Consider the following 26,461-nt stretch of genomic DNA (forward strand, 5'->3'; position numbering starts at 1 on the left):
CGAAGCGACTTTATTATTATTATCCTCGGCACAAAGTGGCAATGGGCCGGCTCAAGTTGGCCAGAACCAGGAGCAGTAGCAGGAGCAGGAACAGCAGCAGGAGCAGGAGCAGGATGAAGTAGGGCCGAGTTTTCGCCGGCGACATTTGTCCAGCTGCTTCATTTTATATTCAGGAGATACTTTTTCCATCATTACGATTCGCGAGGCGAGAAATCACAAAAGTGTGTGCCTTGCGCCGCGTTGCAAGGTCCTTGGACTTTTCCATAAATTTCGCTCGCTTCAAAGGGAAATTCTCACTTTAGGACCGAAAAAAAAGGGCATTCGGCCTTCGGCAAAGTGTTGTCTCTTGTTTTAAAACATTCCTTTTTGTTGTTTTTTGGTCCACAGTTTCTCAGTTATTTTTCATTTTTCTTTATGCTCGCAAAGTTGCGACTGGTGGAAAATAAAGATGAAAAAATGGAAAACAAAAACATTAAAAAAAAAACGAACAACACAAAAGGCGAGCGCAAAGTTTTTCGGCCTCGCAGGCTGCTGAAGCTTCTGAAGAACTGGCGAAGTCGGACTTCGACTTTGGTTGACAGATGATAACGCTGGGGTAGGGGTTTATAATACAGATATATATGTATATATACAGATATATGTATATATAGCCAGTGGACAAGGGCGCACGCCTCATCAGCAGCTCATCAACGATGGCGTCTAAAATATCGCAATTTTTCCTTCTTTCCATTTCTTGCCACTTTACCAGCCCATGGCAACTGCTGCGCGTCTGTGCTTAAATGACTTTAAGAATACATAACAAAGTTTTTAAATTATTTCTCAAGTTGAGGCTAAAATGAAATTATAAAGGGATTTTCGCCAGCGGACTGCAGCTGACGTCCTGCCCATTTTAGCTCTTCTCTCAGCTTATTAACATTGGAAACTCATTAATATTGTATTTTCCTCGTATTTTTAGCGCTTCCTCCACCATTTCTTCCTTCATCTGGCCCAACTCTGGCCAAGTGGACTTAACTCGTTCATAAAAGTTTGGCAAATTTCATTGCATTAATTTGGCGCGCAGGTGTCAGCTCGCCGGTGTCAGGATACAAACGCACAAAGTGTCAAATAAATCAAACAGTTTTGTGTCCAGCGCCTGGGTTTCCCAGGGTTTCCAGCGCCATCGGGTTAGGCACGGCATTGAATCCGATGGGCGGGGTCTGCAAGTTTAATGAGTCGTGCCCGGGCATACCCGGAGCTGATGGGTGGAGAGCTAAGGTCCTGGAGCTGGAATCGGTCACACTCCTGGGCTGCGAACAATTGCAACAGATTTGACAAATACGACGCATGTTTTATTTATTTGTCTGCGCTTCGACATGGACTGGGTACCATAAACACTGGGGAAAATCGGGGGTTTGAAATAAGGATTTCTTTTAGTTCCAAATGTTGCAAAAAAAATCTAAAAATATCTGTAATTCTTGTGATAACCTACAAAGCAATTTAAAATATATCCTTGCTGCACCACTTAGTTATATAACTCTTTGATTTCCCCGATTAAAACCTAATTTCTTAAAGTTTAGAAATCAGATATATATATTTTTCTATGTGCCGGATTCCGAGTGCTGTGTTTGGTTTACTAATTTCCTGCTGCAAATATTTACCGAGCGTCCGAGCCGGGTGACAATTGCTGCATTCGAGTGCCGTTGGCGGGAGATCTCCCCATATGGCGGCACTTCATGATATTGACATTAAGTGCAAGGCGTATTGCAACCCCTAAGCCTCCGGGCTCGATTCGCAAACCTCACCCTCATCCTCATTCCCATCCCAATCCTCATCGCTATGCCATTCGTCTTGGGTCTGAGAGCTCAATGTCATCGTGGGCGCTGATGTGACAGGGCTGTGCTGAAATGATATACGCTTCTATTGTGTGTGGAATACCCCATTCTCGCAGTCATTCTCGTTCGGTGGAAATCTGTGGTACCTCAGCACCTAAGCAAACCGCTTGGCAATCGGCGGGCCTAATGAACCATAACGCTTTATCGCCGTTTGTCGTGTCGTCGCGAGGTCCTTGTCTCTCGTCCTTGCCGCCTAAGTGTGCGATTGGGATTTAATTTGATTGCTTCGATGCCCCAGCGAGTGTGTGTGTGTGTGCGAGTGTGTGCGAATGCGGCATTATCCTGTGATTTACTGTGTTATTCGGGCTTACTTTGTTTTACCTCTTATTGCTTATTACGATTTTCCCCACTCGAATCGGGCGTGTCTGGGCCCGGATTTATTGTTACTTTATTTCTTTCCACTTTTTTTTTTTGTTTGTTTTTTGCAACCCTCTGTCATGCATTAACTAGGCGATGACAAAAAACTCCAGCTAAATCCTTTCTGCATTGATTGATAAAGTGCCTTATGCGAGGATTAAGGCGACATTGATTTACTATGCCTACGGCTTACTCGCACTCTTTGTTGCAATCTTCTATTGAAGAGAAGGGTTTCTGCACATTTAAGCTAATTGCACAACAATCTGGTGTGATTCCCCTCCTGCGTGTTTGTCTCATTAAAGTTGTCCAAGGGGGGTCTGTGCACAACTTTTGACCTCAATAGAACAAAAAGTTTTTTGGGGGGGGTGGCACACCTGCAAGAGGTGTTACATTTTATTTAAAAACTTTGCCCGTTTCGCCAGCATAAATATTGTCAGCTCTTTGAGCATTGTTGTGTCGACCCTGGGTCATTGGATTGCGAAACCGAGTTGGTTAGGTCCAGACACAGACTTTGGTCCTTCTCTCTTTGAGTTTCGCCTCTGTTTTGTGGCAGTGTCAATTAACGCCTAAGTTGTAAACAAATTTCGCCCAGTGGCCCGCTGCACTCATAAATTGCAGTTAGAAGATGGCAGTGAAAGTTTTGCCCGAGTGGAGCCCACTGAAGCCCACTGGAGCATGCCATTCAGTTCAGTTCAGGCCGGAGTCCTTGGTCCGTAGTCCTTAGTCCTTGTTCCGCAGGAAGAAACTTGGCAAGTGTTAGCCAAAGTATGCTTTAGCTAAATGCTCTTAGGTGGCAGTTGCTGTTTACTTGCGACTTGGCGTTGGCGCTGATTAATTAGCAAGAGGTCCTCGACAAATTTCAAGTTTGCACTGCAAATTGAGCGGGATTTTGTGCCAGCTAGCTTGGATCGCTCGTAGCACGTGGCGCTTATCATATTTTTCTTGTTTGCCGTGGTGGCCCAATCAGTAGCCCCTAAGCCAAAGCAAATCCACTCGCCACTTACAACTTGCCACTTGCCACTTGATCCCTCGACCAGCTATCGCTATCTCATTTATACTCTGGGCTGCAGCTTGCCACAGAAATGACCAATTAACTAAGGATGCTCTGCCTTATCCCCAGCTCAAGCAAATGGGTTTCAAGAACCCTAGCTAGCCCCCCTTCCACTTTCCACTCACTTTATCCTGCAAAATGGCCAGGAGTCACAAAACTTTGACACTGGCTGCGAGAATTTTAAATCAAATCGGAAGAGAGATTATATTGCAAATAATACTTATGAACTTATTATCTTGTTTGTGTTTTCTGCCACGCCCAGCAGCAGCAGCAGCAATTTTGACCCCTGAACTCAAGCTCAACATCTTTATAGATATACACAGATATACCCGCTTGGCATGCAGAACACGATTCAGCTATCCGTGCTCGCTGCGAGCTGGGATAGAAATTTAAGCCATAACTTGCCCAAGCGCCGAGTTTGGCTTCGATATTGGTCTTGGATTTTGATTTTGTTGCTGCGGATAGCCAGCCATTCAGCCAGCCATTGTGCCAACTTGAATGTTTATACTGTGTGGCACAAAACTCCGTAAATAAATTCCAACAAAATTGTATAACAATACACCAAACGGGCCTCCAGGGCAAATACGAGCTTGTGGTACAAAAACACTCGCCAGACGAGACCATGTTCGCATATGGGCTGGTGGAGTTCTGCCCCTTTGAACCAATAGTATTTGCAAGTTGACGTGGCCATAACAACGAAATCCGGCGAAAGGGTAAGCCTGTCTGACATTTGGCAGATGGACAAACATTTCAGCAGCATTCAGCTTTAAGTTTGCGAGCGGGTCGTGGTCTCGACCCAATCTTGGGCAGAAATTATCAAAGAGCCGCTGGTAATTGTGAGTGGAGGATAGAGTTCCTGAAACAGCCGTTTCTCGCTCGCTGTCTACTTAATCCAATAAGGCAAGAACAGTTTTCTTAAGTAATTTGTTGCCCCTGCAGGACGAAAGAAGGCCCCCCTCCCCCCCTTACACAACCAAAACGCTTTGTTGGGCCGTTTAGTCTGGCAAATAGCAAACAATTTTACTCAACTGCCCGCTTGGTCGGCCGGGGAGTTATCCACTTTTGCAGCTCGGGAACTCTTGGCATTGTTGCTTCAAGTATTTTTGCAGCCTTTGTTTGTACGGACGGCTGGCGGTTGCCATTGTTGGATGTTGGATTCGATGGGGCGGGGGTCCTGGGGATCCTGGTGGTCCTGGGAGTCCTGTTCTATCGAGCGGTTCTATCGAAACCGCATCGCTCTGCTGCATCGAGTTCGCCTTAAAGCGAATCAAGCAAATGTCGGTTTTAATATAAAATGTTAATTGGAAAATTTGAAGCAGCAAACTTTTTCCAACTCTCATTAAGAAATTATTCAATTTTTCCGAGCTTACTCCAGCTTTTTCGCGGCATGGCAAGGGGGTGGTGGTTGGAAAATTCACATAAAAGTGAAGTGCAAGAGGAAAGACAACAAATTGTTTTCAGTTATCGAAGGACTACCCCGACTCGACTCGCCTCGGCTCAACTCGACTTTTATTATTGCCTTTTTATTGCGTATTAATTTTGCGTGCTTAATTTGCCAGTTCGACGAGGTCGCCACGGGGCTAGGGCGTTGGCGGGGGCGTGGCTGAGGCGTAGGCGTGCTGCCACGCCCCCAATTCCTGTGTTGTTCCTCGCGCGGTTTTCCTGGCCCGCCAAGGGCTTGGCTTGTAATTGGCGTTGTTGCCCAGCCTCCTCCACTGGCGGCTGCTCATTTTAATGGCAAGAAATTGAATTTTAATTAGTAACGAGGAATCTGTTACGCATCAGTTTGTATTTAATTTAATTTCTTAATTAAAATGCGTAAGCATGTCGGCATAAAAACCAATGGCAGCCGTCCTGTCCCCTTCTGGCATTGAGAAAAGTGTGCAAAATATTTCCATTTTAATGTTGAGCCGAGACACAAGTGTTATGTTTTTTCTTATAATATCCTTGACTTGCCTGTCAAGCTGCCTAATTGTTGGCTTTCAATTGGTTCGGGGCGAGGGGCCTGAAAATACATTAAATATTTAGGCGAACAAGGCCAAAACTTGTTAAATTTTTAATGGAATTTAGCCTAGAACGAAGCACGAAAGGTGCCGCCATATTTATAGAAACACCCTATTTTCAGTTGCTTAGCCAAAGACCAAGGACCAAGGACCAAGTGCCCAGGAACAAGGACCAAAAACGAGCTGTCTTGTGCCGACAGCGTTTTGGTCTTAAAGCTTATTTTTGCTGCCTGCTCTTCAGCGACTTGCAGTGATTTTGTGCGCCAAGGCATCCACTTATTTTTTCGAAAAAAAAAGGACGACGATGTCCTGGCATACTCGCCAAGTCAGCTAGTCAGCGGAAAAAATTTTTGTGCCAGCCACATACATAATACACGTTGCTTGGTGTCTGGGACAGCTGGGCTTCCTTTTGCTGCGGTCCACATAAAATGCATAAATTATACAGCGTTTATGCTGCTGGGCTGCTCCTGCGGCATTTTGGTCCTGATCCTGTTCCCCGAGTCTCCTTAGCCCAAAAACGCAAGGGCAGGGACATTCGTGTGACAGGTGAATTGTGCATTCCTTCAGCACAACCAAATTGCAGAGGGCACCCCAAAAGCAAAAGCAAAACCAAAAGCAAGAGCAAACAGCTTAGAGCCAGTTCCACGCACAACATACAAATTAGGGTTAATTAACTTTGCTTTCTAGACACAGGCGCATCTTGAAGTGGGTTCCTGTGATTCAGGCAGTCTGTGAGTTCGTGGAAATCAGGGAAATCAGGGGAATTTGGGATTTTAGGTACCTGGAAAGCTGGAGAACTGGGAACCTGGGCCGCCCAAAAGCGAAAATCAGGTTATATATACCAGTGAGCACTTGCGGTTCGGTTTTTGCCCCGTTGCCTACGATTTTTGGCTCTGCAGTTAGTTTGCCGCTGGTGCTGTTCCAGCTGCAATGTGTTGCAGTTTTGTGACGCCAACTTTGTTTGCCAAACTTTTTATTGGCACATATCCTCGCTCTACCGCTTGGGCTCACTCTGCCGCCGTCGCCGTGTTCTGTGGCAACGAACTGGGCTAAAATTAAAATGTGCATTGTTTACGCTCTGGCTGACTCCCCAGCACCCCCGCCCCTCACTCCATTCAGTTTTTGGTAACTGGTAACGGGTAACTGGTAACAGCATTTGCATTTTCCCGCACGACGAGCGTCGCTGTTTGCTTGTATTTTTAAAGCCGCACACTTGACGCGCTCGACACCAGCGAAATAATGTGCCGAATTAAGCACTTTCTGAAAGCAAAATACTGCGCCACAAAATTGCTTACAATTTCCACATGTCCTAACTTAAGAATAATTTACTTTAATATCAAACGTATTAACTCATAAATAGTTTATTTATTGTACAAGCGGGTTTGCCGAATTTATATCACATAAAAGAAATGAACGTATTGAGCTCGCAGATGTAAAAACTTTGTGCACATTTTTTTTTTCAGACATCTGGGGATAATTTTAAAATTCTACAGATTCCAATGGCCTTCAAATTAAATATTTAGCAGAAAAGATATTAATTCACTTTTCCCAGCACACATCGCATACATTAAATCGTTTATAAAAAGTGTAAAGCTCTATAGAATCATATTACCGGTTAGGCAAATGGTTTTTTCATGGCACATAAATATTATGCGTTGCTACAAATTACTATTTAAACGTTTTAAACTGATGGGATTATTGGCATTTTTTCCCTGTGCACTCCACCAAGTGGATGATACGCACAAAACACACTGTCAATGCTTCCTATATATATAGTATGTTTCAAATATATAGATATATATATCTCATCGCTGACAGTGAACAATTTGTGCCAGCATTAGTCGCGTGCCCCGATAGCGAATTATACTCTTGAGCGTCATTTAACAGAGAAGACGATAAATTAAATTACCCGGCCACCAGCAACGACAGCCAACAAATTTGGACTTTCCTTCTGCGGCGAGGCCTCGGTGCTTAACCGCTTTTCGTCCTTAAATCCTCACCCCCTCCCTCACTCCACCCAACTACCCAATCCGCTCGAAGTTTGGGGCCAAAGTCATAAGTAAGATCTACACACTTGATAAGAGCTGGAACTCAACATCCGAGACGAGCGTTTCTGAAACACTAACTCACACAAATAGACACGTACAACGGGGCAGCCTTTCTTTCACATTCCTCTCCTTTCCTTTCGCTTCCTTTCATTTGCTCCACTCACACACTCACACACTCCCCCACTCACCCACACACACAGACATGCACACACGTAACATGGACACACATCCGGCAGCATTTCCGCTTTATTTTTGGCACTGACTGCCAACGTATTCCAATTCATTTGTTTTCCCTCCTCCGCCTTTTAACTGCCCGCCCCAAAACCCAAAACAGCGTATCCTATTCGCAGGCACTTGGCATTTAAAGGACCTGCATGGCTTGGCCTGGCCTGGCATAAAAAATTTATAACTTCGATTATTTCCTCTTGCACTAAATACTAATAAATTAAATTGTTTTTTATTTCTCAATAAATTTTTATTATTTTGCTACTTGTATACTTCATTTCATGGGATCGAATGGAATGGAAGGTGTCGATTTAATGGCCCAGACGCGTTTGATTCGACCCAGAACCGCCTTCGAGCCGCCCATTTTGCTGGCTCTCTGGCACTCGCACTCGTTTCGCCGCTCGTTTCAGGGATTTAAGGTCAATTTTTGATTTCCGCTCTCAAATTGCTCAACGCACACGCATCCGCATCCTATTTGCACACACACTCACAAGGCTGGGGTGTAAATGTGTGTATCTGTATCTGTATCTGGATCTGAATCCGAATCGGGCTGTGAATATCTGAAAGTCGAGAATGTGGAATGTGACTGCGAGTGTGTGTGTGAGTAAGTGAGTGTGAGTGTATGGGTGGGTGGCTGTTCCGAGCGGTGAAACTTTGATTTGTTTTTCGTGCTTCATTTGATTCGAGTTGAACTGCTCGTAGTTTTTCGGACGAGGGCCGTTTAATGAGTTGACGCTTTGAATATGAAAAGTTGCCGGGACCTCTTTCCACTTTGGCCTTAAGCATTTTGGGAATTTATTGCGCCGGTTTTAGTGTGATTGCTAATTTGTAATTTACGCAGTCAGGCCACATCCGTTTGCTTTTACTACTGCCAAAAAACATTCGCAGTTACTCCTGACGGTCAGGAATTTCATGGGGCAAGAGTTTTTGGGCCTCTCACTGCGAATGGCCGTAAGTGATTCATTTGACGCGCCACTATAGAAGCTCGAAGCTACTCGAAGCTCCTGGGCTTGTTGCACGTAGGTCATCAGCAAATAATAAACATAAACAGTTTATTGTCGGCGCTCTGGCCAATAAAACCCGGGAATGGACCTCATAAAATTACGCACTGAGGCTCAAGTGCAGGGCATTAAATCAGCACCCCGGTTTTGCTGGCTAAGCTCTGGACACTTGTCTTGTCTGACCTGGAACTCTGACCTCCTGCACCTCCTGCTCCTTTGTTTTTGGCATTTGTAGGTACTTTACTAGGAATGGCCGATCAATTGGTCTGCTTCCTTGGCAGCTGGCGAACTAGCCAATAAGCTCAAACACGCGCCGAAGTAGCTGGCATTCATTTTTCATTTCGATTTGCATAAGTCGGGAATGGTTTTGCCATTAAGTTTTAAGTCCCCCATGCTCCTAGCGTTTTTTGTTTTTTTTGTTTCTCCTTATAAATTTTGCAAAACGTTCGCTACAAAATTTCACGCTGTTTACACAGTGAAGTATGCATAAAAGTGACGCTTATGAACAAGTTGACAGCGTGGGGCTGTTTCGCTCCCCAGAGTTGGTTTTAAAAGTCGTAAACATGCACAACTAACAGATTTATTTATATGCGGCATAAAAATGCACGAAGCCAGCAAACAGCAAAATGCGTCAGCAGCAGCAAAATCGGGTCGGAAAAAAAAAGAAGAAAAATCAGCAACAGCAACAGCAGTTGAAACACAAAGGCTTCCATTTTTCCCAACAGCGAAAGCCAGTGAAACGAAGCGAAACGAAACGAAACACTCGCGTATAATAAAATTGGCTGTGAAAGTGTTTCAGGCAACAGGGATAAAAACGTAATCCGCGCCGAGTAAAAGCCAAATGACTAACAGAAATGGGAAAAAGCGAAGCGTGCTGGATGGGAGGTGCTATATGTGCCCCCAAGTCTCCCGGGAGGAGGCACAGCTCCTCCAGCTCCAACTCCGACGGTGACTCCTTCTCGTTTTTCATGAGTTTTCCCATCGTTCTTTTCCCCGTTGTCATTGACAGTCTGTGAGTGGGCTACAAAAATCTTAAACTGACTTAAAAAGCATAAAATACCAGCCAGCCAGCGAACAACGAACAGCGAACAGCCAGTAGACGAACGACATCTTGGCGGGCATGTCAAACGGCTTGGCAGAATTTAAAGCTCGGTCTCCGCCACCAAACCAAACCAAGCCACCCACCCACCAAAAGACCAACCCACCATGTGCCCAACCACCCTTCCATACGGCACCACCCTTGTTGGCGCTGTTAACTTAATGGTGACAAGTGTCAAAACAGGCAACTGCGAACACTCCAGACCCCGCGGGGCAGAAGGAACCCTACAATGTACTTCGATTGCCTCTCGCCTTTTCGCCACATTGGTTAAATCGCCCTAAATCGCACATTTCAATCTTTTTAACGAACCTTATCGATATGCGCCGGGAATAGGCCACCGCCACGCAATATGCTAATGAGATAATTTTTGGGTTCCTCAGTTCTCCGAAGGGAAAGCAGCTGGCACGAATGGCGAAATCCCTGGCAAAACCGAGTTTCTGGCTAATGGATTTTTGCATGCCCAATAAGGGCGTTTCGGAAAAGCAAAAAAAATAAAACAAGTAACTGAAAATTCAATGCATAGATCATCTGGATGGCATAAACTATGGAATATCATGAAAACGCGTTATACTCGTATGTTGTGCCTGTAAACACGCACATATGGCGGCGCCGGTAGTTCGATGTCCTGTGTCCCGAACCAAACTGAACGGAACGCAACTAACAATTTTTACTGCTGCAAATTTACGACACAAGGCAAACAATTCGCCAAATGAAATTCCTGCGGAAAAGCATATGACAAAAAAAAAAAACAAACGCACAAAAAAATGTAGCAAAAATAAGAAAACATACATATATTCGTATGCGGATATAGAATGGGCGATCCCTAAGAATGGTGGGCGGGTGCAGATGTTATTGTAATTTATGCATACACACTTTTGTTCTATAAATTCCATTACGCTTTTTTCCCACCCATATTTATTTTATAAATTGCGGCGAAATGTGCAAAATGATTTGAAGCCGTAAAATGTCCGGCCGGCCTGAAAGGTCCATAAAAATATATCACACAAAATATATATACGGGTATAATATAATATTTGTGTTGCATTTTGCTGAGTTTGAGAATGGGGGGGGTGAAAAATGAGAAAAGCTCAATTGCTTTTTCAACCCTAGCCTGGATCGCTGGCAAATTGATTGAACAGGGAATAATGCAAGTGAAACGTGAAATGGTCGCTTTATTGCATTAGCAGCAGTTCGCCTGGACATTCGATGGCAGCGAGTGCTCGTCATCTTTGCCATCATCTTTAGAGTCATTAACATTGCCAGTCATCCATGGCCAGCGTGCATTACTCCTCGGTCCCTAAAGCCCCCCCAGTCCTTTAGCCACCGAGCCTGGATCCTTCATACGTATATCCTTCGACATCTGCGGTAAGTGGCACACTACCTTCCCCTCCCCCGCTCAAACTCCACTTTTGTGGCCAACTAATGAGACTTTGCTGTTCGAGCGCGTGCAGACAGGAAACGGTCCTTTGTAATTGCCATATGTGGTAATGGTCGTAATTGGTTTTCCTTTTAGAGATTTAGTGACTTTTGTATTGGCCATCGTACGTCGCACACACATACATCCGCATAGCAAGAAACTCTGGCTGAGTTTCATTAAATCTTGGCGAGTCTTAAATGTCGCTCGGTGACAAACAGGGAATTCGTTTTAGCCATTAGCCAGCGGGCTAACAAGTTAACAAGCGCCAAAGTCGCCAAGTCTAACACGTGACTTCGTGTCATTTTGCTGAAATTTGGCGACTGAGCTGAAGGAAAAGGTCGCTGCCAGAAGCATTCTGCAGCTCCACGTCTGTCGATATTTATATGGCCGAAAGTGTCGTGCGCTATTTTGCCCCCGACTCGGTAATTAGATGAATTATGAAAGTTTGGTGTGTGGGAAGCAGGGTCGCCATATGGGAATGCGTGGGGGAATGCGGCATTCTCTTTTCTGTGTCAAGGTTTCACAAGTACAAGCATCCCGACACACGAACACACGGACACGCACACACACGCACCCGCATTCCATTGTGCTGACGGAAACGGAAGCATTTGCATTCAACTTCACAGAGCGCCCAAAAGTATGCCATGCAAACGTGGCTCTGGCTTCCTTGGAACGCTTTTGCCTTCCCTCTCTTTCTCTCGCTCTCTCGCTGTCTCCTTTTTTCGTCCTTTCTCCCTTGGCTTGTTGTGTTTTTAGGCTTTGTGCGGTGAGCAGGACTCTTAAAGGCATGTCCTTGCCGTGCCCTGCAATTCACAATTCACAATTTAATTTTTAATTGAATTTTATTTTCTTTTATTGCCTAGAACGTAATTGTTTCTTGACAGTGTCCTCGACTGCTCAGTGCGATTAAATTAATTGCCAAACTTGGGGTAGAAAACAAAAATTAATGCATGAAATATGCTACTTCAACAAATTTGTCGGAAGCCCCCAACAAGAGCACCAAGAAATTGAATTATAAGAGCACTCCAACAAGCATTGTGTATATATATGTATATATATATTTTAAGAAATGCAGAAGGAATTTCGGAGACGTCTACAAGCATTTTTGACTTTATTCCGTACAATTTGTACAACCAACTGCTTCGAGTGCCTGTTTTTGGGCTATGTCCTTGCCTTCTTGCCATCTAGCCATCGTCATCATGACGATCATTGTACTCTGTTAGGCGAAATCTAATAAAATTCAATAGAATTAATTTAATTTCAAGTCTTTGCCTGTGCGAAATTCAAGTGCAGAGGTCAGAGGCAAAGCTGCCTGCGTGCATAAGTATCTATGTCTGCTCGACTTATAAATACAAAGAACAAAAAAAAAAAAAACAAGAAAATAGGAGGCAAGTAAAATAGCAGCAGAAGGATATGCCGATGTGAAAAACAATACAAAGCGGCGGCTTGAGAGTAATTTGCTGCGGAGCTGGTGGAAAAAGGAACCTGTAGGCGCTTGCCATTCCCATAGACCAAAGTGGGCAAAGGCGGTTAACACACACACACACTCAGGCACACACACACACACAGAGGCAGACACACACATGCTTAGCAATCGCCATTGTCTGGTGAGTATACGGTTTGGCTTGGGGTTTTTGTGTCTGAGCCGGCAAAAAGCGTAAAAGCAAATTGAAAATTTAACCTCAGGTTAAAAGCGCTAGCGACAGTTGAGTTTAACGGCATTAAGGCCGTGCTAAGCTGTCGGTAAAACACACAGAAACACACAAAGCCACACACACACATCCACACACACGGCCCAGACAACGCCCCCGGGATTTTAAGCCGAAAACCGCCCACAATTGTCTCCGAGTCGAATGTGTTTTTGCAATTGTTGTTCGGCTTTTTGCTTAGGCGACAGCAACTGCCTTAATGCCAAAATCGTGTAGTTCATTACGCAGATACGCCGCCAACGCCAACGCAGTCAGCCACATGCAGCAAAATACGCTATAAATTTCAAGAGCCATCAAGATGATTACTTCCTGCCAGCGAACATAAAAAATAAGTTGAAGCTCGCAAAATAAACAACTAACTATGGCACTAAAACTTGCTCATATCCTGAGCACATCCGCTTATGCCGAGCAACGCATACGAGAGAACGCATACGATGGGCCTGCGAAACAGGATTCATCTGGTTGTGAGGCTTCCTTCAGCTGGAATTATCACATAAATCACTGGCAACAACATCAACAGTAGTAGCAGAAACAGCAACAGAATCAGAAACAGCACCAGAAACAGCACCAGAAACAGAAACACCAGCAAAACTCGAGGCGAGAAACAATGAGCAGCTCGGCTGGTAGGAATAGCAATAGCAATAGCAATAGCAAGGCCAACTTACAAAAGAACAACATTAAAAGTTTCGCAATCGCGTAATGAGAATCTGCTTTAAAACTTGCGACAGCCAAGCTACAACACGTAAATTGCCAAGTATCTGAGAGTTGAAACTTAATTGACGCAAAAATGTACACAAACTCTCACGCACGTCTTCCCTCGCAATTAAGCCAAGGTGGAGTTGCTGAATGTTGCTGAAATACTGGGCCCAAAGTAAAATGGAGTCAGGTGAAATGGCTGGCTGCCCAGAATTCTGCCCAGAATTCTGCCCAGAATGCTGCTGCCTTTTTCAGTAAATAATGCACGTAGTCTGCCGTTGCAGGTGCAAGCACCTTTATCTGCCGGATAAACTTTTATTTACTGTGAAATTCAATTTAGTTTTTTATTTCGGTTGCTCAGCTCCACCGCTTGTTGATTATTGCCGGAGCAGAACTCCGTCTGCCAAGGCGCTGGGATAATTAAATGCAAAATATATCTGATATTTATTTCGAGGCTTATGCAAATGTGGTGCTGAGCCGCAAGATAGTAAAACTTTGCAGGCATCTCAGGCATCCCAGGCGCTCATTACAATATTTGCATATACTTATTTTGGGTTGGAAAGAGGTTTGCAAGTCAGTTGATAAACCATACAGCTCACGCAAGTTTTGTTGCTTGCAAAACTAAGGAACTGTGGCAAGTGGAATGTGGAAAGTCGAGAGAGTATCAATATCAATATCAATAAAAATCACACTTTGCAACTTGAGCGATAAATTCAAACTGCCATTTCGATACTTTAATCCCAGGGACATAATGTCAGCCCTGATGACGACGTGATTTCATGCAAAGCATGTAGCCAGGAGAGCCATGAGTCCAACAAGCGACGGCCAGAGACCAGAGACCAGGAACCAGGAACCGGAGACCCGTCATGAAACCCAAGGACTGTAAACAATTGCCCGGGTCGTCTAAACAACGCCCCGATGGGAAAAGCGAATGAGGCTGGGGTCATGGCTCAGCGCAAAAAAAAAAAAAGAAAAGGGAAAACTGCAAAGGAAACTGCTGGAAAATAAAAACTGCTGCGGCACTCTGGTTGCTAGGCCGAGAAAAAGCGGGGCACAAAAAATGTGGCCCAATAAAATCAAACAACAGACGTGATGCCATGATGCCATAGTCGATGTGGATGGCCGATGTTCCATGTTCGATCCTATCCCGATGCAAAAGTGCGAGAGAATCAATTGTGTGTTGACATTTTTATCAGCACACTTGGAGCGGTGCGTGCATAGGCAGTTCGCAAGCCCAAATATTCCGGCACCAGGAGGAGCAGGAAGCCAAAATCAGTGCCAGCCATGAGTTGGCCATGACAATGTTGACCCTTTTTTTTTGCGCTACATCAAACGTGCCCGGCTTGGGGCTGATAGCTTCGTTAGATGTAAGGTGCGACCCGGTCGAATTATACATGTAAACACACGAAGAAAGTCAAAGTGTGTGCACGGCAACAAAAGACTAGGCAAAAATCTGAACAAAGAAATCAAAATGGCAACGCAAGGAGTAAAGTTGTGTGATATAATCTATACTAAAGAAACAACTGCCAAACCTATATTGTTAAGTATAAAATAGTATAAGAAGTTAACGCACTTATACACTCGCCTAGTGCCACCCATTTCTCGCAGTGTGCGTCTGCGACACAGCGGCAGTTGTAAGTTGTTTATGGCAGTGGCTTGCGCTGCCTTTATGCTAATGCCGTGTGCGTCCCACGTGGCGTATGCGTGTTCTGCCTTTCAAGTTTGATTGGGTTCTGTGGTGGCGGAAACTGAATCTGGCAAAGACGCTGATGCCGATGCCGATGCCGCTGTTGATGCCCGAATCCGATCCCAATGCCAATACTCTTGATGATGAAAGTCCTGCCAAGGCAACCGTTTAATTGTGCATCATAAGCCGCTTACTTAATTATGGTATTCGGCTGTTGGCGTAATTAAAGGCGAAGTAGTTGGATTGCCGTTTGCCGTTTGGGTCTAGCCGAATGGAATGGAATGAATAAAATTATCGTGCGAGCACAAAGCCGTTTGCCGTAACTGCTCGGAGAACCATAATGAGATGTCTGTCTGTGTCTTCTCGAGTGTGTGTGTGTGTGCGTGTGTGTGTGTGTGTGGGCTTTCGTCCTGACAACCGCTGTGCTTGTTGGGGTATTAGTGTCAAAGGCAACCATTGACAGGTCGAGCTCATCAAGGAGTCGAAGGAAGCTGGCTGATTGCTGGCGATGCCGCCGATTGTTGCCACCGCCTGTGGTTGCCGCAAACTTAACGGCAAACAATTATACACACACAAGCTGGAGGCTCTCACTCACACACACACACAGTCGAACAGTGGGAAAACAGCCGCAGGTCCTTGCCATCTCCGTTTGCATGCAAACACATACGTATACACACATACACAAACAGGGCAACACACCGCGCGTTGTTGTCCTTGTAACACTTAAAATTTAGCACCAAGGCTGTTTGTTTGCTTATCTCACTTGGCATCTGATTCCCCATCCGACCCGCTGCCTCAACCCGCTCATCTCATTTGCGTCTGTGTTTGCCAGCCACTCTCTCCAGCTTTAAGTATCGCTTGCCAGCTATTACGACATTGGTGCGTAATTAATTTTACCCCAACACCCATTTACCCATCACCCATCAAGTCACCACCCATCGCCCATCGTTTTTCATTCCCCATTTAGCCACATAATATACATGGCGCACTCTATGCACTTGCCTTTGTCCGAGTGACATTACAAGGTTAATTTCAGCTTAATGTCACCAGGCGACTAAGTTATGTGGCCACTTAAATTCCCAGCGGCAGCAATTCCCAGCTTTAACCCACTCCACCACTCCTTGCACTTGGCCCTGTCGCATTTTTCAAACATTTCTGCTTTGTCTGCTCTATGTGGCTCTAGTTCAGGCCTTTGTTGAAGAATTTAAATGGTTGGCCTGTCCGTAAAAAATGCACCATGTCCTGGCACTCGCACACATGCACTCTGCTAGTTATCGTCCTTTGTGTCACAGTTGACGCATACACGCCGAGAAAAGTGGTTGTACTTTAATGGTTTATAATCTAAACTACACACTAGTTAATCCATTGCATTACATAGATTTCATTTAAAATGCTGTTCTGATTTCTAGAACTTATAAGCCCATAAAGTAAGGAATTTAAGATGATTAACATTCCGATTTTTCCGAGTGCATGGATGTGTGAAAAAGGACCCGCATTCGGAGCTTATTGAGCTTGTGTTGGCCTAGTTCAAGAGCAGGAGCTTTAAGAGCCATCTCGGGCGATTTCCATATAGTTATGCAATCAGTCACACAGACGGTAAACTGCAATTGATATTGGCCAGCAGCAGCTGTCGAAGGATATGAGCGCAATACTTGTACACAGAGGTCACCTTACACACACTAACGCACATTCGCACATTCTCACATACCCATATACACATATACACATGCACATACACATACACGTACACATACACATATAGATTTTCGTCCACAATTCCGCTGGACTAATCCGATTTGTTTCTCTTTGTGCGTTGTATTCATCTTTGTTGCTGTGTTGTGGTGGTCGCCATTGCTGTTGCTCCTGCTTTTTCACACTTTATGCATTCTATTTTCCACAAACACACGTGCATTGGCCAACAAAAACGAAACAATGCGGCTAGTGTAGCAACAACAACGGGGCGAATGAAACAAAAAGCCAGTTAGCGAGTCAACAGGAAGGACGATCGGACATCCAGGACACACAGTCAGGAATCGCATTATATACGGCATATATACGATTTACCCGTTTCGCACACCGCGCGAACCGCGCTGATGAAAAGCCTGAAAAACTCCGTGAAAACCTGGAAAAAGCTGGCAAAACCTGGGAAAAACCTGGAAAAACCTCCTAATTAAGTTGACTCTGCCCCGGTAGCTTTCCACCAACGTTTTTTTTTCCACATCTTTTTCGCCAGCAAAAGCGAACCGAAAATTAGGCCACGACCCCCGAACGTAGTTCGTGCAACACCAGTTCGCCTTTGCCACCATTTTCTTGCCTTTTGCACCTGCACACTTGCACACTTGCACCCCAGCCATCGACTAGAGAGAGTAATACATTTTTCTTTTTGTTTTTTGTGCCGACTGGCAGGTTGGTGAAATTTGCATACACGCATTTTTCAAGCGTTGCAGAATTTTCCGGTCTCACAGCAGCAGCAAATCGTTAGCTACATGTCCGGTAAATTCCCACTTTTTACCCCAAGCGATTTTGAAGGCAATTTATTTAGCATTCTGGCCTAGACCTCGGCAAACAAAGGGGCATTAAGAATGCACCCGAATGCAAGTTTAAAGCTTTTACTCTGGCACACTCTTTTTGCTTTAGCTGAATTCTTCTGCTGTGTGGCACATAGCGCGAGAAAACTTTCTCCGCTGCACGTGCAACATGTCACAAGCATATATATTCGCATCGCACTCCAGTGAATTAAACGAGGGACTCGATGTGGATTGCTTGTGCACAGAAGTTAAACAAGCCACGGCTGTGCGAATTGTGCGAATTTCATTTGACGCCACGAGGAAAATTACAAAAATTTCATTTGACACGCAGAAATATTTAATATGCACAAGTAGGGAGCAGGGAGTAGAGAGTAGAGCGGCAAAGGAGCAGCAGCCGGCAGTGTCCTTGTCTGAAAGTCATGATATATTCAAATTCATTTCGTTGCGCATTAAACGGCTAACAAATAGCATGAATTTGCAGCATTTTTCGGCGACATCCCACTGTTCGCACTTCCGGAGTGCCAGAGTGCCGTAGTGGCAAAAGTGGCAGAGTCCTGGTCCCTGCATAAATTATCGGACCGAGTCAAGCTGATTTTTATCATTTTGTTTACCGAATTCAATTTCGTTTTTATCGCATGCAATTTACATGCTGCCTGCTGTCCATTTTGACGTCATGATTGATGTCCTATGCCGGCGACAGTCAATTATCGTCAATCACTGGGCTACGAAACAGCCCAGAGCAGTCCAAAGGTGCCACACGTACACAAAGAAACGTAGAAAAAAGTCTGAGCAGCTAGGAGGAAGCAGCATTTCACTTCCGTACTTCGCTTTACACATGCTGCATTACTCATACGCACCGTTGGCAGACAGGAATTCGGTAATAACTTTGATTACTCAATCTGCCCGCCAGGCGAAAGCACACTTTAATACTTTTGAAGGTGGCACTCCTTGGCTGGGTTATCGTGAAATTGAAATCATTGCCGTCATTTGGAAACCATTACGTATGATATATGCGCTAATCTGATATGCAGGCACACACACACCCACACCCATATACACATACACAGCATGGGTGAATAAAAATGTCACCGAGAGCGGCAACAACAATCAAAAAATACAATTTATACACAAGGACCTGGGCGCACAAAGGGTCCCACGAAATGGCGCCGCTGGCGAAAGGCAAACTAAACTCGTTGTCCTTGCTCCAAAGGATACGACCAAATGTGTATGTGTGTGCGCGTATGTGTCTGCGTGTGTGTTTGTCGCGCTGTGTTGCATGCAACATATTCGCTAAGTAGCTGGCGGATGGCGAAGGTGGCTGCTTTGCGGCGCGTGATCCTGCGAAAAGGTTGCCCGGGCAATTGAGTGTGAAAATTTTGTAGGCATAAGCGGAGCGCCAGGAGGTTGACTAATGCACGAGCAGGCACTCAACTGGCGTGTCGAAGTCCTTGCCTTCCCTGCTCCCTGCACCTTTCCTGTTATCCCTTTGGCATCCCGAAAGTTGCCTCTGACAGCGCTTATGAGGCAGGTCAAGGGACACGGCAGCAGCAGGAGCAGCCAGGAGCAGCCAGGTGACGAAGCCGTCGACAAGTCAATAAATATGCTTTCAGATATTCATGGGCGACATGTGCTCGAAACCGAAACCAAAGCCGAATCAAATTCGTAACCAGAACCAAAAAGTGAGAGGAACTTCTGGGCCGTAATCACGTGGCGACGTCACTGGCACACTCGCACACACTCGCATGTTGTTACGTCGAATGCAGAGGGTCCTGCCAGACGTCACAGAGCATTGACATTGATTTGTTTTTCGGCGACCGGTTTTCGCTGTGCCTGTGCTGCGTCTCTCACTTATTTTTCGGGGCATTGTAATACGCTTTTGATTTGCCCAGAAATTCCATTTTTCACAATTTAATGCGCATTTCGCTACGTGTTGTCGTCACTGGGGCCATCTGGAACGTGCCCGGAGCCCGGAAAGGATCTAACCCCTGGCATTCCAACGCCCATCCTTCCACCTACCCCGCAGGACATCTATCATAGCCCGAGCATTTGTCACGTGAGGGACAACGTGATTTCATTTTCCTGTCGCCATAAAGGTGACACATTGCATTCGTCCTGCTCCATTTGTTGCGTATTAGTCTAAGTACGAGTCTCTGTCTATCTGTGTGTCTGTGTATTTGTGTATTTGTGTATCTGTGTGTCTGTGTATCTGTGTATCTGTGTGGCTGTGTATCTGTGTATCTGTGTGTCTGTCTATCTGTGTATCTGTGAATCTGTGTATTTGTGTATCTGTGTATCGTGTATCTCTTTTCACGTTCCCTTTAAATGTTACGCTTGTATCTGGACTTAATAAATACTGAATGCCCTAGCACACACAAGACAAAGCAAAAAAAAAAGGGAAGCTCACGAGCAATTTATACAGCGGTCGAGAAGCGTTCCATTGATTTTGGTGGGCGCAGGCGCAGGATAACATGTTGTTAAACCACAGGAACGCGAGCAAACAAATTACCCACAGCAGTTTGGCCAAAAATTGTTCAACATAACTTCAGATTTTATGGCCCACATGTGTGCGAAAATGGAATGGTGGTGCTGGTGCTGGTGGTGGTGGTGGTGGTGCATAGAAAGTGGCGGGGCTTGTGGGTATTCATTGTGGGTTTCGGCGGCGGAGTTTACTATCAGTTTGCCGCTTGGCCAGTGTGGCTGCGAAATTAGTGCTCCACTGCCTCGCTGTGCTGGCCTCTTATTTTCTTTTCTTTTCCTTTCAGCTCTATTCCATTCTACTAACCTGGCCAACAAGCATTTGGGCCCCCCCCCTCTCAACCCCCTCCCTTATCGCCTCCAGTTCAACTTCGCCGTCTTTTGCGGCTTGGCCAAGTTTCATGTCAAAAGTGCACTCCATGAATATTTCACTTGCAATCACATTGTTTTCCCGCTAACTTTTTAGATTGTTTTAACATGTGGCGGATGTGGGCGTGGCCCATCGGCCAAAAGGAGGAGTGGCACGTAACGTTGCAACAACAGTATCAAACTTTGGTTTTCACTCAATTTTGGCAATGCTTTTCGGGCTTGTGGTCCACTCCACTCCACCTCACCTCACAAACGACCCCCAAGAGCTGTTCGAAAATTGTGTGTTCATGCAGGCGCAGAAATGTGCAACTGCACGATTAGAACGAAGAAAATTAGCAATTAAAATATGTGTTGGAAGATTAAAAAGAAATCATAATATTATTTAGTTCAGCCACCACATAGTACTAGTAATCGAATAAGAAGGCATCACATCTTTGATAAAGTTTCTGTCTCAGTACTTTTTCTTAAAGCTTTTCTTTGGGATTACAGTTTCTCGCAGTGCATCAATTCCAGTGGTACTCAGTGTGTTTGCTGAGGTAATCCTTGATTCCCTTGTGCTAAATTTGCCAGTTCAGTGCAGTGCAGTGCAGTGCAGCTCGGTTCGGTTTGGTTTTAGTCGGTTGGGTTCCCTATCGCCTCGCCCGTCAGATTGCATTGCCCTGCCCTTTGTGCTGGGAATGGAGCTCTCTAATGGTGCCGTACAGGAGATGGAGCTGGAGATGGAGATGGAGCTGTAGCTGGAGTTGGAGCTGTAGATGTGTTGGCTGGACTTTGTCTGGCCGAAATGTGGGAGATTTATGCAGACGTCTGGCCAGCTATAGCTATAGCTTTGGAATAAAGGCCACTCGGCATAAGTAGCCGCTCAAAAGATATTGCGTGTGTTTGCCTTTGCCAACTGCCATGAAATGCACCTGTTAGGATCTGCTCTTTTTAGCGCTCTATCAGGGGATTTACAATGTTGGCTTAAACTTTTGCACCACGCACCCCACCCCCCCAAAGCAGCGTTTAATGAATTTTCAGTTTTTACTCCATACTTTTTCTACTCAGCACTACTCGCATCGCTGTTTGTCCTTTTTTTTCACCCAGTTTGCTCGAGTGCACCGGCAAGCTGGCGCCGTTTCATTTGTCGCACTTGCATCTCCGGGCCCAAAAGAGCAGAATACCAGAACAGCAGAACACCAGAACAGCAGAGCAGGTGCGTCCCCGAGCCTCGAAATTACAACGGTGGCAGCAGATGTTGCAGGAACTGCGAACAGCAGGAACAGCCAGCCATTTTCTATATTTTATGCACTTTGCGTGCTACCAAAAATGTTACATTTTTCGTGCTTTTTTTTTGATGAAGGTCAGCGGGCGAAGTGGGTGTTTCCGGCGGGTTGTGGGAACTGTTGAAGTATAAAAACTAGTTTGATAATTTTCTGCTCAAATTGAATATTTGCAACTGTATGTGAGGAAAGTTTTCTTATTCTCTGCGAATAACTTTAATGGAAAAACTTTGAATATCAAACCGCAAAAACACAAAAATCCTGGCCAGGAAGCGGGGTTGGGCGGAATCGAGGGGCAGGACCCGGGGGCGACCTAGAACGGCCACTAAAATTGGAAAATTGAAATTGAATTGTAGACACAGACATGGCAAACAGGCAAAGAGGCGACCAAACTGACCAGACACAAATAGAGGACGCCCAATTCAAAACGAACTTCGACTATGGTTCAATGAGTGCACATTCACCTCTGGGGAGCGGAGGATAAAATTGAAATCAAATAAATATGCAGGAAATATTCCTGCGGCACGTGTGAGTGTGCAAATGACTGAGGCTCCGAACGAAATATTCTTTCATCTATTTTTCTTTCTCATCTCAGCTTCCCTCTGGATTTCCTGGAGGGGGGGGGGGGGGGGACGCGGATCAGTGCCCAAGTGGCACAAAGTCATTTGGTTTATTAGCACTCGAATGGCAAAATCCCAAGACAACAAGCAGGGCAGGAAACCCTTGCCTCGAAGTTCGAATTCCACGAAGAAGCCACTTGCCTCCACCTCTGACATTATTTCGTTATTATCCGCATCAAGGACTCGATTGACAGGAGCAAAGGCACGTGCTGCCAACGCCTTTATCCGGCTTGCGAAAATATTGTCACAAGCAACGAGCCGGTCTCAAAACAGACAACTGACTAGCCCGGCTACAAAAGAAATTATATTTACTATACCAGGCCAGAAGAGCACAAAGCAACAAAAAAAAATCGAGAAAACAAAACACAAATAGGCAGGTCGGCAAAAAAAAAAATAGAAAAACAGAGAAAAAATCCGAGTGAAGCAGAAAAAGTAGAAAAGCAGCAGAGGAATCGAATAAAATGCCAGCAACATGGCATCGAGGGTCCTGCCAAGTCCTGTCGCCTGACAGGCTCCACTTTTTCGCAAGTGCGTGCTGCTGACTTTTGGCTTTGCTTACCTACTTTTTCGCCAAAGTCAAAGTCCTGGCCGGAGTCCTGGTCGGAGTCCTGGCCTGGCCGAATGTTTCCGCAGCAGATAAATACAACATTTGACACTTCATTATTGTGCCCGCAGCGTAATCGAATCAATTCAATTCCAGGACCTTGGCTGGCCACGTCAGGCCTTGTCATGGTGTCAAAAGTGCTTGGTCTTCGGCTCTTGGGTCCTTCGCATCCGCATTCGCATTGGGAGGGCATCCTCCCCGCAGGACCTCCATCCATTCCCGCATTCATTGTTCATCGCCGCTCAGAGCCCTAAGGCTCAAGGCAGCTTGCCCTGTTGACACATTCGCTTAAACGTATTAAATTGTTTGCCATCGCCTTTTGGCATCGTCGTTTTCCTCGTCGCCAACGCTTTGTAGCTGACTCACAGTTTTTCTTGTTCATTTTTTTTTTTTTTTTTTTTTTTGTGTTGCCCGCCACTTTCCACTAGCGATTTTTCCCCGACACTCGACGATCCTTGATGGCACTCCGCCGCTGTTGCGTGCGACTCGGAAGTGCGGCCAGCATAGTCGTATCTGTATCCGCATTCTGCCCTGTCACACTAAAAGTAATCGATTACCTTGTAACCGGATATGAGCGTATCCGCTTTTCGGGGCGATTTCCTTCACTCCACTCCACTCCACTCCACTTCACTCCCTCTGTCCCACTGTGAATCGAAAAGTTGTAAGGATAATTTATGTGTATGTATTATGTGTATGTGCGGCATTTAATTGAGTTTAATTGGGGCTGGCCGCAATGCCTGGCTATTTATGCAATAATCATTGTTTAATTACAAAACCAAATAAATACCCTAATGCCCAGGCATGCAGCAGGTCCTTTGATGTGGTCACCGTGGGCCTGAATAAATTATGCAAGACACGAATTACCTAATACGCAAATGCACCATGCACCATGCACCATGCATCAGTATATATACGAGTATCTGTATCTGTATCTGTATCTGTATACTCGTACATATGTATCTGTATCTGTGCGTGCCAATGGGTGCTGGCAATTGAATTAATTCAGGGCTCACTTGGGGCTTAGGCCCAGAAAGTGGGCTTTAATATTTAAGTGCATTTTAACACTTTACACTCGCACGGACATGCATGCAAATGCTGCAGATACAAAAACTTACACACTTACCCACTACCTCCCGAGAAATCCCAAGATAGACATATAAAATTGATTAGCAAATCAACAGCAAGTGCATTAAATTATTCGCCCATCCTTGTTTGTGTAAATTTGACAAGTTTCATTGGATGGGCATAATAAAATGCACTTTATGAACTTTCCGACATCTGACAAATATTCTTAAATGCACTAAACCAATTAGCCACACATCTGACCATCCACAAGATGTTGTGTTGATCTAGATGACATCATCCATGGACCGTACTCATACATGTGTGTGCACACTGTACACGTACACACACACACGTCGGTCAGGCCGAGTAATAATATTTTGAGTAATTTACTTATATTGCGTACGAAAATACCAAAAAGGCATTTCATATTAAAATTGTGTCTCCTCTCTCTCTCCTATTTCCATTTCCAGTGTCAGGACAGAGCATGATGACCAAGAACGAGCCCATGTTCATATCACGTTCGGAGACATTCAAATTCATCACCGGCGAGACAATAGTGCTGCCCTGCGAGGTGGCCAACACGGGTGAGTACAAAACATATTCAAATGGGTGGTGCTATATTCCCCCATTTCCACACACATTTTCCGAGCATTTTCCATCAGGAGGCATACCGACACGAGCTGATTCACCCACGCAGTTTACATTTAAATGCTGCGGTCGAAGGCTGTGCCATACAAATAATTAAGCCGACATTATGCGATGGCCACAACTATGCATTAATCCCTCCCCCAACAGGACTAAATTTCATCCTGCTCCTGCTGCTTCTGCTGCTGTGGCAATCCGACCGCAGAAAAACAGGAGCAGCGGTCAAAACGGACGGCCAGATGTCCATTCAAGACATGTGTAGTGGTTACGGCGCTCCATCCGTCCATTCGTCCATTCGTCCTGGTTTCCTTCCTTGCTTGCGCTTCACTCAAGTCTTGGCATTTGAGCCGTGGTCGGTCCATGTACGTTTTTCAATTTAAATGCGGTCGTGTGTGCGAGATTATTTGTACATAACAGGGATTTAGCATAAGCAACAGCATGCGAGAAGAGCAGGCAATTCGAATGAAAAAGCTGTGGGTGGACTCAAATAAAGCTGGGCAAGATGGTCGAAACTTGTGCCACTCGTCGGGGACAGAACGCCACACAAAAACTCGGACCCAAACACTTGGAATACATTTTATTCGTACACTGAGAAAATATCTAAATAGCAAATAAGTTTATAGACATTTTGCTATCTTGGCAATTACTTAGTATCAGTTTAAGGGGAAAGTTCAAATTTAAACTTTGATTTCTTGTTACCATTTTGAAATGTTACGTACTTTAGAAGTTGTAACATTTTTTACCAGTGTACAGGACCTGTAGGATGTAGCCCCTTATGTAGATGCATATGAGCTTGAGACGTCTGCGGTGGGTGGCATCCGTTTATAAGAAAACGAATACAGAACAAAGAATTTCATTTGCGTTTCTCTTGCACTTGATTGCCTCCGACAAGGACGAACTCTGCAACTTCGACCAGGACTCAGGGACACAGCTAGCAACAAGGACATGCCAGGATGAGGACGAAGATGGAACTGGAGCTGGAGCTGGGCAACGCAGGCGATGCGATACACAGACAATTTCTGCAACAAAATTATAGCTGCGGGCATTTGGGTACTAATAATAAAAAAGCATGGCTGAGAATAGAAAATACCAGAATAAAGCACAAGAAAGTAAATATATACATATATACAATATAAACGGGGCAAGGACAAGCGGGGTTAGAGGGGAAAAATAAATTGCCTGGGCGTTTGCTATGGCTGGGTTTACTCTGCAGTTTTCTGTTTTCCCCTTGGCTAATGCGGCATTATGCTAATAAAGTGCCCATACGACAATTTCATTACAGCCATTGCTCAGCTCGCGGCTTACTTGCGCCCTTAAACGGAATAATTAAAAGCGAAGTTGCCTCGCGATTTTGTGCTTTTAATATAGCATACTTTATGGGGTCAGGTACTCTGAAATATGATTGGCAACGAGTATCCGGCGATTTAGCCTGATTGCGGGTGCAGGTGAACCGGAACACATCCCTTTTTATGGCCGCGAACGTAAAGTGTAAAGAAAATAATTGATAGAATTTTTAAAACCGCACTAAACCGCCGAGACTCTCGCCCGGTACTTTGTACAATTTATGCGCATTTTCATTTCATTTTATGCGTTGCGATGCAAACTCGTAAAATTCGAGAGAACGAAAATCACATTCACACACACACTCATACTGATACACTCATACTCACACTCTTACAGAGACACTCAAACAGAGACAAAGGGCGCGTGTGAGCATTTCCATATAATA

The 26,461-nt window shown here is 45.0% G+C and overlaps 1 protein-coding gene across 3 annotated transcripts in view; it reads left to right on the plus strand.

Annotated features, from left to right (window-relative positions):
- LOC6538227 (leucine-rich repeats and immunoglobulin-like domains protein 1) overlaps window positions 1-26,461 on the plus strand; it is a 127,334-nt gene that overhangs the window by 67,774 nt on the left and 33,099 nt on the right. For all 3 annotated transcript variants that reach the window (XM_015193219.2, XM_015193220.2, XM_039375142.1), the window contains exon 4: window positions 24,558-24,671. In XM_015193219.2, coding sequence (XP_015048705.1) covers window positions 24,558-24,671 — 114 coding nt within the window. The remainder of the gene's footprint in view (window positions 1-24,557; window positions 24,672-26,461) is intronic.

This window comes from Drosophila yakuba, chromosome 3R, assembly GCF_016746365.2.
Source record: "Drosophila yakuba strain Tai18E2 chromosome 3R, Prin_Dyak_Tai18E2_2.1, whole genome shotgun sequence".
NCBI classification, from domain to species: domain Eukaryota; kingdom Metazoa; phylum Arthropoda; class Insecta; order Diptera; family Drosophilidae; genus Drosophila; species Drosophila yakuba.